General features: G+C 38.2%; 1 protein-coding gene across 1 annotated transcript in view; it reads left to right on the forward strand.

Annotated features, from left to right (window-relative positions):
- csmd3b (CUB and Sushi multiple domains 3b) overlaps window positions 1-14084 on the forward strand; it is a 367690-nt gene that overhangs the window by 294486 nt on the left and 59120 nt on the right. Inside the window, exons 37-46 of the mRNA XM_041808608.1 lie at window positions 125-249; window positions 764-860; window positions 3790-3894; window positions 3977-4095; window positions 4653-4722; window positions 5282-5398; window positions 5677-5886; window positions 7351-7539; window positions 8683-8860; window positions 13648-13793. Of these exons, the coding sequence (XP_041664542.1) occupies window positions 125-249; window positions 764-860; window positions 3790-3894; window positions 3977-4095; window positions 4653-4722; window positions 5282-5398; window positions 5677-5886; window positions 7351-7539; window positions 8683-8860; window positions 13648-13793 (1356 nt within the window). The remainder of the gene's footprint in view (window positions 1-124; window positions 250-763; window positions 861-3789; window positions 3895-3976; window positions 4096-4652; window positions 4723-5281; window positions 5399-5676; window positions 5887-7350; window positions 7540-8682; window positions 8861-13647; window positions 13794-14084) is intronic.

The following is a 14084-nucleotide window of genomic DNA, read 5'->3' on the forward strand; positions in this document are numbered from 1 at the left end:
TTTTAATTGACACTAGCTGAGTCTCAGACTTGAGGGTCCAACAGACTTACTCTTCCACTATTACTTTCAAAATGTTGTTTTAACCCCAGATTTCCTTTCCTTTCTGCTCTGTCTCCTCTCTCAGTTCCCTGCGGAGGAGTGCTGACCTCTCGTCGTGGGACCATCCTGTCACCAGGATATCCAGAGCCCTACGACAACAACCAGAATTGTGTGTGGAAAGTCTCTGTGCCAGAAGGGGCTGGAATACAGGTAGTACTTGTCACATGCTGCCACCCTGGCTGACCTACGTATCATTGGCCTAAAAGCTGAGCAGGCAGGATGTCAAGGAAGATAAGATATTATTAGAAGGGTGAATGGTTGGATGGTTTGTGAGAGATGGACCATTCAGAGATAACTAGATAGGATCTAATCATGAGAGATAATGCCTGATTGTAAGCTTAACCGCTCTCACGGACAAATACAAAGGCAAAGATGTCTTAGACACAAAATAGAAGCTGTAATAATATTAAAATGACACCTCGCAATATTTTTATTATTTTTGTGAAGGGATAAAATAGTCCTTTTACTTTTCTCTATATGCCGTTTGACAATTCGTCATTAAAGGACATGTTTTTGTTTTATGTTCACTTGTATTTACTGAACTATCAAATGTGTAGTCCTGTGCATAAAAAACAATGAAAGTTTAGAGGCTTTTATTTCATACAATGAAACAATGGCTCACAAGAACACACCCTCTTTTTTCTTCTCTTTGTCTTTTCTGCAGATACAAGTTGTGAGTTTTGCCACTGAGCATAACTGGGACTCTTTGGATTTTTACGACGGTGCGGACAATCATGCCCCAAGACTGGGCAGCTACTCTGGTAATAAGCTTTTTTGTATTTTTTCTCTGGAAAGGCTGACATAGCATAATCAAAATGTTATTGAAAAAATATCTTACATATGACTAATTGTCATGCCAGTGGGTTATTGCATTTGAATTGAGGTAGAACTAACTTTTGTAGTGAGACCAAGTAAACGATAGGACACTTGAACAAACATTCAGCATCTGTATTATTTAAGACCTGTCACATCTGCATAGGCCAGTGGTTTTATTCTGAGTCTGAAGAATTTAGGGGGAAATCAAGCATTTATACTCTACATAGTAAAACAAAGTAGAGCTCTGTTGTTTTCTTGACTTATTCACAGCAAACACAGCTTGACAGTTTAATGCATAAAGTTAGAAAAACATTGCATACTGTCATGGTGTATTGGGGCATACAAGAGGCTGACCCTGTGAGTCTCTGCTAAGAGTGCAGTTAGAGTGAGTCTGACTCCCCTCTGAGTTTCCCAGCAGGAGCGAAGAAGCACACACACCTGCTTGCTTTTTTTTCTGCAGTGCCTTAGAAAGAAATAGCTGTGGCAAAGCTAATTGATCTTTTTTTAAATTTGAATTATCTTCTCGGAATAGATTTTCCTTGTGCAGCTCATGAGATGATGTGTCAGACACACTATTTTCTAAACATTATGATTATTCACTTTTCTAATTGTTTCCAAAATGTTATTCACAATTTCATTACCAAAATAGAAAGAACAAGAAATTGCAAGTAATGGTTATTATTGTGTATTTGATGTATACCCCGATCACCTCTGCCCTGTCTCAGTGACCACATCACTGTGATGCCATTGATCTTTTACTACTGATTAGAGTATTGTTAAGACTGTTGTATAAGCCAACCATTAATACCTATTTTTTCATCGAAAATGACTGCGGCTAATATGCCAGTATGAAGTTCTAAGACATATAATGTCATTACCACGTATGTATAACCGTCCTTGACGCTCACTGTGTACCGTCAGTGGCCGCTTCACTCAGAACATGCTGGAATAAAAAGCAACACAGACCAGACCCAGACCAACTTTCTGACCACTTTTCTTCCATGTTAGTTCATAACTGTGCATTTTAAGAAACTGAAAGTATACTGTTAGTGTTACTCATGAGTGCCATTTTGACTGAAATCTCCTCAGTAAGAACAAGAAGTGACAGGCAGAGGAAGGCAGAGCAACTCACGGGCTCAGGGTGAGCCCATCTCACAACAATCATTGGAGGCCAAGAGCTTGACTACCATACTGTAGCGAGAAGATGTGCAGACTCCATATGGCATAAAGGGATGGTACTTAAAGAGTGACAGAGCGGCACAGAGATTGCACATTATGGGCATTGCTAAACAAAATAGAAATGGTCATGCAGGAGGATAGTTTAAACCTTTTCCCTCTCAGTAGATTGCAAAAAACAGACTGGATCCTAAAAACTGGAGTCTTATATTCTGGATTTTATGATAATTTACTTCAACTACACGCACAGCAGCACACATGTTTTTTCAATATGTATTCCATCTTTTTTTTATTTAGCTTTAACAGTGAAGCTCTAGGCACCTCAGGCTTAGAAAATGCATGGTTATTATTTAAGAATATTTTTTCAATCATCTTGATTTTTTTTTTCATGTCAAACTAGAGTCTGTATTAAATGCATTCTCAGTTCCTGTATTCATGTAGAGAACGTGGCCTAAATGACATTTCTAATTCCATGATTTCCTGATAAAAAAAAAAAAAAATCTGAAATGTACATTAAAAATAATACCCAAAGAGGATGTTTACATATTAGTGTACCTTTAGTTCAGTGGTGCAGATATAGACAGTTGTAGTGTCTCTGCTTTATGCTCCAGCAGCCAAACAAGTGCTCAGTTAAGGTGAGGAATAAATCTGGATACCAGTGTTGTATTTCAACAAGCTTTTAAAGGGGAGAGTCTAACGTGGGAAACCACTTTTGCTTTTAGGGAAACAGAAACACCTGATTATATTCTCATTATGCTGTGTTATTCATGAAAGGGCTTGACATTTTTATGACTAACTGGATAAGAGATTAAATTGTCTGAAATGAAATAGTCATGACAGTGACTCTATGAATAAATACATGCAGTGTGCTGATGGAAAATTTTACAGGTTAATTACAACTAGTAATTGATCCTGTCTTACATTCTAAATTGTTATGGTAAAATCTATGCTATTACTAATTCATCATCATTCATAATGTATTATTGAGGAAAAATCATTTCTTGTTTTCCGCAATGATAATGAATGAGATTTTCTCAGGAATGTGAAAGCGACTGGCAGGGGGTTGGCAGACTGTTAAGAAATCTGATAATTAATACCCCCACACAACAGGAAACCAATAACATCCGCTGGCCTAGTTAACTGTTGATTCAGAGGTTGTTCTGTAACTTTGAGGAGTTTTGACTGCCACTGAACAAGAAAAACAAAACATATAAATCAAAACATGCCTTTGTGGAATTGGGAAACACCATTACCACTGTTGCATCATCAAAAAAAGAGATGACAATGGCATTTGCAATAGTAAAGGAAATGAAGTGGAATAATTTTTATTCACAATCCTCTTTTATGTTACTGTGAGGAGCTCTTACAGGATAACACTGTTGTGCTTTGCTGTGCTCTGCATCAACAGCACAACATCTTATATTTTACTTGTACTTTGCCTCTCAAAGCCAAGTAGGTCAAGCAAACATTTAAAAGGGACTACAAATAAAACAGATGTCTCATATAAAAGTAATTTCCAGTCCCCTCCTTCGAGAACAGATTACTGAAAGAAAGAGTAAAATTATAGGTTGTGGAGGCCTTTGTTGTTCCCTTTGCTGTCAGATTACTAAGAACATTGCTGTCAAGGCTGAGTTAAAAAATATATAAAGAAATTTGATTGTGCTCTCTGATGCTATCTTCCTCTCTCTTTGCATCCAGGCACCACCATCCCTCCTCTACTGAATAGTACATCTAACAACCTCTATCTCAGCTTCAGCTCCGATATCAGTGTCTCTGCTGCTGGTTTTCACCTGGAATATACCGGTAACATATTTTTCTATCTACCTTTGGCATTCTGCTTTAAACAGGATGATGACGTTAATGTTATTTTTACATCTCTTCTCAGCTATTGGCCTTGAGTCATGTCCGGAGCCTCAGACTCCTAGTTATGGAATAAGACAAGGAGACAGGTTTATGGTTGGAGATGTTGTACAGTTCTCATGTGAACAAGGATACTCTCTTCAGGTAAAAAAATATAAAATAGGAAGAGTAAGAAGTCAGTACTCACTGTCCTTCTCCTGTATGTCTTTCTCGTACTAGCCAGGACGTCAAAGTGATTTTAGATGCACTGCACAAATAATACTCTACTATTTACATTTTTTTAATGCAATCCCACTACCAGATGTGGGTGTGACATTAATAAAGGCTGTTTAGCTTTCCCGATGTGCTGCCATTCACCATTTTTATCCACTGGCTACATAAATAGGAACTTGTTAAACTGTGAATTAGAAGGAAACCCTGCTCCTGGGTGGTTTTCCTAACTTTTACTTAACATACTACTCTAGTGTGGTTTGCAAAACTCATGCATTATTAATCTCTCTGATGTAGTCCATCCAATTTCTGTGTAGTGTACAACTCCTTTGGCTTTTCATGCTTAATACATAGATTTTGATTATTTACAGCATTAATGCAAATGCCTACAGCTATAACTGCAAAGCATCAATATTATTAGTAGTAGAGTGCATAAAACATTAAAAACACAAACCAAATGAAGTCATATTTGTCTGTTCTTGCGTTTTTAGGGCAATGCTCACATCACCTGCATGCCTGGGCCTGTTAGAAGATGGAACTACCCTGTGCCTCTATGTCTTGGTAGGTGTTCTCCTGGAGTGCATACACTCATACACAGGTACGCACACCCATACACACATTGGCGGTCCGTCCTGAATACACTGAGATACACACAAAATTTCAGTGCTGCAGAAATGATGCAACCCGTGCACTGCCTTCTCCAACTCACTGGAAAATAAGCCGTTTGATCAATTTACTTCTCTGTGATGAGCTGATTATTTAGTATGCTGTGCAGAATATGATTAAGCTTTTACTCTGATGCAAAGCTCCGTCAGACTCTGTCATAAACATGCAGGCTTTGCCAAATCATCAGCATGCACTGAGGCAAACTAAAAGAGAAACAAGCCCTGGACACACATCTACATGCACAACGTTGATTTATTCAAAAAGGGCATTTATTAAAGATTCAGAATATTAATGTTTTATTCAATGTGATGCAAAATGTCAAGTTGGAGATACTCAAGTGTCCAGCTAGAAGTGGTGTCTTAAAAAAGAGAGGAGTTGTGTGTCTGCTCTCAGTGCTGAACCCCTGTGTCTCTTTTTGCTTTTTTTCCTGTTGTATGTGCGTGTGTGTCTCCAGCTCAGTGCGGCGGGTCCATGACAGATGTAAGCGGAGTGATTCTCAGTCCTGGTTACCCCGGCAACTACCCAAGTGGATTGGACTGCACATGGACAGTCAACTTACCTGTCGGCTTTGGTGAGACACACTGTCAACTTTAAACTAAGACTTGAGTTAGAGTGTGTGTGCATTTCTTTTTCTTATATTCTTAACCCGCTGTCTTCACCTTCATGTATTTGTGTTTCTTATTGATTAATTTTTCAGCTGCTTTCTTCCTCACTGCCTTTCTCAATCAGCATGGGCTGCAGTTATCTGTGTTGTTCATGGGTGGCTGAATATGACTTTTATTACCAGCCCCCTTGTTAGTAGAGCTTTACTGATTCCTGTAAATGTCATAAACTATGTATTTTTCTCAGGTATTCATCTCCAGTTCCTTAACTTCTCCACTGAAGCAATCCACGATTACTTGGAGATCCGCAGTGGAACGCTGGAGACAGGCTCCGTCATAGATCGCTTTAGTGGCCCGGTCATCCCCAAGCCTCTTTTCAGCACCACCCATCAGACCAGCTTCTTCTTCCACAGTGACTATTCACAAAACAAACCAGGCTTTCACATCACCTATCAAGGTAAGCGTTTCTTTACAAGATTGTGTGAAACTTTATCAAGCATAGAGAACAAAGAGCCAATGCTTAACTGATGTGTTTTTCCTGAACACAGCAACATTTACCTGATGGGGACTTGGTTAGTAGACTTAAAACTAGTGAATGATTGTATATATAGTACATATCAAAATATTCTACATGCAGAACACAATAAAAAACCTCTAAAGCAGTGCTTCCCAAAGTGTGAGGCACTGGAAGTGGGCCACAAGAGGTCGTTTACAAGAACTAAAATTTATCGAAATTTTAAATTGAATTAAATCATATTTGAGATTATCATAAAATACTTGATAACTTCATATATTAAAACTCAGAAGTAACAAAACATCCAGAGGTTATGTCACCATTTTATGATTTATATTGTCGTTGTTATGGTGTAACTGGTGTTGAATTAACTGCTTTAAACATTCTACTATGCCACTTGCTTCCTAAATTTCAAGCATTTATCAGTGTCTTCAGAGACATTAATGCTACTTTGGAAGAGTTTGCTGGGCCACATGGTGCATTTAGAGAGTTGAATATTAAAAAAGACGTTAGTGTCTTTGTTAATGTCTGATTAAAACCAAATAAATGTTAGTGGCTCATAAATTGTACTTTGGGGCCCTAAAAACACTTTGTGAGTAATGTTAATGTCCCTGAAAGCAAAGCTTTCACATTTAAATTCTCTTTTTACAATACAAAAATATGATAATTGAAGGTAAATATTTGAGTCTCATGTTATGGCTGCACATTGTTTATGGTGATCCTCAGAAGATTTTCAGGTCACAAATTGGGCCGCAGGATGCTAAAATTTGGGAAGGGCTGCTGTAAAGGTTTTTGCAAAATAAATGCCAGTCTTTAATTTTCAATGAACGTCTCTAAAAACACTAACACCAACAATGTTTAGAGCACTTGAACAGTTCACTTATTATGGGAAACCCTAACCTGTTACAGCTAATTCCATTAATGTGCAAATTACAGCAGCAGATGAATAATAGCATTTCTCTCATGACTGCCAAAGTGTTTTAAAACAGGATTATTAATGCTATGCAAGTTTGTCTTCCTTCAGTCATGCAAACCCTTGACTCCTTTAACTTTGCCTGTGAAATTCACTGTGACTAAAAGGTTTAAGTGGCAGACACTCAGACTGATATTTGCTAAAACAAAAGAACAAGTGCAAGCCTCTTTGTTGCATAATAGCATTGTCAAAAGTTTTTAATCTCATTTATGTTTTAGAAGTTTTTACTTGTGTTTTGTCAGTTTCTCACAAGCATTTTGACAATTAGATTAAAAAAATGCATACAGCTTTCTTTTCAAATTCATTCTTTATGCTTTTTTTTCTACAAGTGACACAAGATGCATAAATCAAACAACTAATATTCATGGTTTCTAAGTTAGTTGTTACTACGTTTTTTTATTTCCTTTGAATAACCTTGGTAATTGTCTCTTCAGCCTACCAACTCCAGAGTTGTCCGGACCCTCGGCCTTTTCGAAATGGCATTGTGATTGGCACAGATTTCAGCGTTGGGATGACTGTGTCGTTTGAATGCCTGCCTGGTTATTCTCTGATTGGAGACGCTTCACTCACATGTTTGCATGGAATCAGCAGGAACTGGAACCATCAGCTGCCTCGATGTGAAGGTAATACAGATGGTCGTCACTGTACATATAACTATTTCAGAAGACCTGTTTGAGTCAACAGTTTTTCTGTTTGGTCAGAGAGCTTTCATATGTCTACATATGAAATGCACATGAGATTTATTGTGAAGGAGAGACATACTCTGTAGGTCCCTGTGTGATTATTAACACTGCTAATGTTGTACATGCAAATTCTTAGACAAGCATTGCTTATGTTTATGGACATGTAGCATGGGATTATTATGTACCCAGATCCCAGTGTTAATTATAAAAAACATGTATCCTGGTCAGCTATTCCCACCAAAAGATGGGTTTTTTAGAGTGCATGTATTCCCCTGGTAAACAGAAAACACCCACACTGTCAAAGGCTTTTAATAGCATCTCAACTGTGATTAAAGTAGTCCTTTTAATATTGGAAATTGTGTTATATAACAAGTTCATGTTTGCATTTTTATTCCTTCCTGCCAACACTACTTTCACAAAGCAAGCACAGTATTTTTCTGGGTATTTCTCACTCAGTATAACCAGTTGATATTAACTGTTGCACTAAGAGCTCAGTGGAAAAAAAACAAACACAGCAATTACGAGCGTATGCAACTGGTGACTCAACACAAAAAGAAAAACACTCCTCTGTATATCAAACAAATGGGAGAACCATAATTAAAATGGAAAGGGAGTGTATAATAAAACCGGAGGAAAGAGGAGCGAGGCATCAGGCAGGTTGTTATTGTGCATTCCCAGCCGTTAAATTATCATCATTAAATGATATAATTCCAACTTTATGACAAGTAGCTGCACAGTAATCTAATTATTCTTTTCTTTCTGTTTGTAGCCTAGACTTTCCTGCTCAAACACTCATTCAAGGACCCCTAATTTAGAGAATGAGTGTAAATCCTCAGCTTTATAGTGCTGAGCTACAGCAGTTTTCCAGGAATGAACGGAGCTTGGTCACTCCTGAGGAAGGCCTGTGTTAAAGTTCTTAAATAAAACTGTAATGATCATTTATTCAAGGTCTTTAGGAGTAAACCAGTGGTTATTACACAAGCAATAGAAATGTGACAAAGACAATTATTAAAGCTTCACAAAGGTAATTCAAATTATTTGGTTATTAATAAAGGGGTGTTTTGTTACTCTCCTGTTACACAGCTCTCTGCGGTGGCAACATCACATCATTAAATGGGACCATTTACTCACCTGGTCACCCTGAGGAGTACCCCAACTTCCAGGACTGTGTGTGGAGTGTAAGAGTACCACCAGGACACGGGATTTACATCAATTTTACTGTGCTCAACACTGAGCCCATTTATGACTACATTACTGTCTGGTAGGTGTTTGTGCTTGTAGATTTTTCTACACATTTTTACTCTCTACAGCTAACATTGTTCATTGGCATTATTAGTAATGATTTCCATGCTGTCCTTTCAATTGTACCAACATTAGCCAGTCATATACACACACTAGCTCCCTTATTCTCATCATGCTGTACTTATTACCAATGATTTTCCTGCTTCTATAAGACTTCTTTACTAAGAAATGTTCTTTCTAATAGCACCACTTTTGCCACACATACACACGTCCCCCTCCCAAACAGGATGTCATGCTCTCTAACATCTATTCAGAGCTGGCCACTAATTGGCGAAATTCCTGCTGGGGTTACTATGACGACAGACGTCTTTGCTTGAATACAAAGTTGCTCTGACATAATTTCCTTCTTGTCATGTTTTAGTCATCTCTCTTTACCCATAAGTCTCTCTCCTCTCTCTTTTCCACAGTCTCCGTGTAATATATAATCCATCTTTCTCGCTTCTACTACCTAGCCTTCACTCTTCACTATTTTTTTTCAACAGAGCAGCCATTGGCAACAGCAGATGTTTTGTCAATGCAGGTGTTCAGATGGCGCTTAGACACCGTGTTATATATTTTTCTGCAGGTACAAGTTGGCAGCAGATTCAGAAATAGACTGTACGGTTTCCTTTTCTATGGCAGCCCATTCTTTATAGCTAAAGCCAGTTTTCTATAAATAGATGTTAGGATGCAGCATCAACAGTTTGAAACATCACCTGGCACACAGTCATGGAGAGAAAGGGAGAACACAACAATAGGGTAAGACATGGCAGGCAGAAGGTAGATTTTCCCTGTAAATCATGTATTTTTTTAGACCAAAAGTCTCGTAGTTTTGCTAGACCGCCTTGAATCAAAGACCTTTCATATCTCAAGGCTCATCTCTTTCCACAGCCCTTAAGGAAAGTTATTTTACTAAAAAAACATGCTGTCTATTTGAAAGTCTTGCAATACAATTCCCTTTTCTTAGAAAAGAGATCGAATGACAAAAACACTGCACAACACCAACACTATCAAGCAATTGCTTGGGTAGTCTCCTTTTATTGAAACACAGATACACAGAACATTGTATGCTAAAACAGTACAGCCCTTATATTGTACCAAAATTAATGATGAAATAAATGATCCCAACATGTGACCTGAGGTTGGACACAATAACTTCAACTCTATTCCCTAAAAACTCAATTTAAGCTTCCCTTTGGGAAACTTTACTCTAGAGGTTACCAAATTAGATGCTAATAAATGTGTAAGGGTTCACTGGCAAAAGTACCATTTGATGTCTCAACCAGTTCAGTGAGTCTTAAGACATTAGCAGCTAATAATGATTTAAATATTCAGGTATGAGTGAATACAAAGTCTGTTTCAGGCTGGAACAGAAAACAAGATCAAAGAGGATTTCATTCTTAAATTTATTATTTAAATCAGTAATTTTATGACTTTGCTTTAAATGAATAGTTATGTTCAACTCTTGGTGTGCATTTATATTAGTATTTTTTTTTTTTTTAAAGCACAAAAAATGATATAAATGAATAAATAAGCCTCTCAAGGCCCCAGTGATGCCTTCAGATTGTGTGTTTTGTCCATCGATTGATCAGAAAAAGGTTTTGACACACAAATAGCATGAAAATGATCACAAAACAAGATTATTTTATTTAGTTTGTTAATAACCAACCAAAATGTCAGCCATCAAGATTGTTACAGATTATTTTTCAATCATTTTTTTTTTTTCCTCATCATCAGATGTGCATTTTTTTAAAGTTGCTGCACACCTGGCTGTTATAGTTATCAAGATCAACAATTTATTAATTTCAGAGTGTAATACAGTATATGAATTGTTTAGCATATAGATGAGTGTGAAGATGTAGCTAACATCTGCGATATGCAGCTTGCCTTTCATAAAAAAAACAGCAAAATTTGTAGAGCTAAGTGTCGTCCACCTTCAACCAGTTTGTGAATTCCATGAAATTGGTCTCTCAGCATGTCCCTGACCCTGCCATCAATAGGAAAGTGAGCATAAAAATGCTGAACTCACACAAAGCAAATACAGCAACAACACACAAACACAAAAACCCTCACAAGCAATCTGAGTCGCACAGCTGCAAAGTTAGTTTCCTGTAGAGAGCACAGTGTCAATGGCAGAGGTGTGATTTTCACAGCAGTCTCCTCAGTCCAGATCCAGCCAACCTGACAGTCAGTTAGTCCACTAATTGGTCTCATATGGAGAGGCTTAGTGCCGGATTCCAGCCGAAGAATTATCATATATGTCACAGATGTTACCTTGTGTTGTGCAACCCTGTACATGTAGCAGAGGCATGTGGTGTGGAGGAGGCTCTAGCCTCCAGATCTGCTCTGCTAATTTAGCTTTTCTCCCTGGATTACTGTCTGCCTCCCACCTACTATAATGAAAACTATATAAATATATATATTTTTTTATATAATAGATAAAGATATTGTACTCTACTACAGTACATATATAGATGTACTGATATAATACAGTATGCTAAGATTTTATTTATAAACTAAGCCTTCAACACTTGTTGCAGCTTTTTTTAGTCATATTTTACCAGGGTTATTGGCATTGCCATTATATTCTCTGTCTGTCTGCCTATCTATCCATAAGTCTTTCTGTCTCTCATTGTCACTCTTTCTTTCCCACTTTCACAATCCCATCTAGCCACAGCAGATGCTGTCTACCAATGGTTCTTGTGCTGCTTAAGGTTTCTGCATGTTTGGAGGATTTTTTCCCTCTCAACTTTTGCAAAGTACTTCTTCATTCCTGAATTACTGTTGGGTCTCTCTCCTGAAATCTTGCTACATTTCAGGTGTAATGAGATACCGTTTCTTGTAATTCATCCCCTCATGAATAAAAAAGATTGATTGGAGCTCTGGTTTTGCTCAGTCTTAATAGTAAGCATCATTGACCGTCTCAAACATGGACAAAGTGTCAGTCATGGTCTTTCTGTGCGAAGTTTGCATGATCTCCCCATGCATGCGTGGGTTCTCTTCGGGTACTCCGGCTTCCTCCCACCAGTAAAAACATGCTCATTAGGTTAACTGGTGACTCTGAATTGGCCTTAGGTGTGAGCGTGCCTGGTTGTCTGTCTCTACATGTCACCCCTATGATTGACTGGTTGACCAGTCAGAGGTGTATCCCGCCTCTTGCCCAATGACAGCTGAAAATAGGCTGGGATAGGCTCCAGCCGCACCCCCCCATCACCAACAGGATAAGTGGTGTAGAAATTGGATAGATGGATGGGCTGTTTATTGAGTCATACTGAAGAAGCGTATATACATACACATACAGACAGACATTTAGTCAATCTAGAAACAGGCAACAAAAGCCGAGGTGGACTTTTGGCCCCCTGGATTTCAGGGGACAATATTCCTGAGTGTCCACCCTTTCACTTACACTTAGATTTGCTTTATGTTCATTCTGCTCTGAAATGAACTTGTTATTATCAGTGTTAATGGAACTTGAGGTCTTTTGAACCACACCACAAGTGGGTACTCAAGGAACTGCATTTTCTTGCACTCCCACATTGTTGCCTTTTTTAAACATAAGAGGTTGCTGCTCTATAGGCACCACATGCAAAGATTTAGTTCATAGCAAAATGACTAAAATTGATCCATGCTTGGAAGGAACCTTGATTTGATCTTTTAGCACTCAAAGATGGCCCTATACTTTTACATCTGTGCTTAAAAACTTTAGAATTTACTAAGAAATACCACTTTTTATATATGCAATGCTTTATATTTGCGCTTGGCTACTCAAATTGCTTCACAGCCAATTGCTAAGAACTATAAGAAAGTTACATTTTCTTCTCCTGTATACTAAAGCCTTCAGTACACAGCATTTTTTACTGTAATGTACTCATTAATGCTAGTGACTGTTAGCCTCAGCAGTAATCAGCAGGGAGCAGTGAATGAATCGACTCTGATGAATGTGAACCTCTCAATGTGAATCAGAGACGAGGATGATTCCTTACATAACCTGACAGGTATAATTGGCCTCATCCAAAAACACTTAACAGCAGGAAATAATCATTCCATTTAACTTCATGGTGATTCTTTTTAATCACTGATAATGAGTCAGCTATTGGTCGGTCCCACTCTGACAGCTGGTGGCTCTGGCATTAAAGATGAAATATGCTTGTGACTTTGTGCAGAGAGGCTGACCTGCCAGATGACAGATAACGTCCTGTCTGCCTTCAGTGGAAATTGTTTAACTTTTCATGAATGCCAGGCTGCTATTAGTGGCAAAGCTAAAGCCAAGTCCACAACAGGATTCACATTTGTTATTCTTATGATCTGACGACAGTTTGATCAATATTTATGAACTTGGGCATCCCAAAGCAAGAAGAGGAGAGCCAGGGCTTTAAAACATGTTGTTGTCAAGAGAGGAAAAGGAAGCGCTCTTTTGTAAGTGAGTTTGAGAAGGTTTTCGCTCTAAATGAGCCTTGTGACATTCTACTTTGGATTGTTGTGAGAAGGAGGATGAACATATAGCCATGCACAATCACGCTGTATGCTTATTCACAAAATGTCTGATTTTATTCACAGTAAATGAATCAGCTCCTCGTTGTTTTCCATAAATATCATCGAGTCTCTTCAGTCTTTGTATCTAGTCGCAGAGAAACCTTTCCCTGGTCACAGATAGTCATTCAGCTGTCAGAAATGTCTGCAATAACCTATTCAAATTGTGTTTCAGGTTGGCTGTTCTTTGACTTTTTTGGTAACACAGTCTTTCTTTATGTCTCCTTTTTTCTGCAGGGATGGTCCTGATCAATCATCTCCACAGATCGGCCAGTTTAGTGGGAACACAGCATTAGAGTCGGTCTATTCAACCTCCAACATCATCCTCATCAAATTCCACTCTGATTTTTCTGGCGCTGGATTTTTTGTATTAAGCTACCATGGTAAGATATTAACAGCATTGTCATTTTTGTAACAAAGCCAGCTCTAATAGAACAGAAATTAACCCATTAACTGTTTGCTCTGCAGTTGGCTTTGCCGTCTTGAGTGAAGTGTTAAAGCAATAATGTTATCATTAGTCGTAGCTGCAGTGAAGGCATCGATCTGTTTGTTTTCTTCGACCCTTTTCAACTTCTTCCTCATTACGTCCCACTCAGACCCGCTGCCTTTGACTCATGAAGATTCAAGCTGAACTTTTCTTTGTCTCAGCTTTCCACAGTAATGATACATTAGTC

This window comes from Cheilinus undulatus, linkage group 16 (genome assembly GCF_018320785.1).
Source record: "Cheilinus undulatus linkage group 16, ASM1832078v1, whole genome shotgun sequence".
NCBI classification, from domain to species: Eukaryota; Metazoa; Chordata; class Actinopteri; order Labriformes; family Labridae; genus Cheilinus; species Cheilinus undulatus.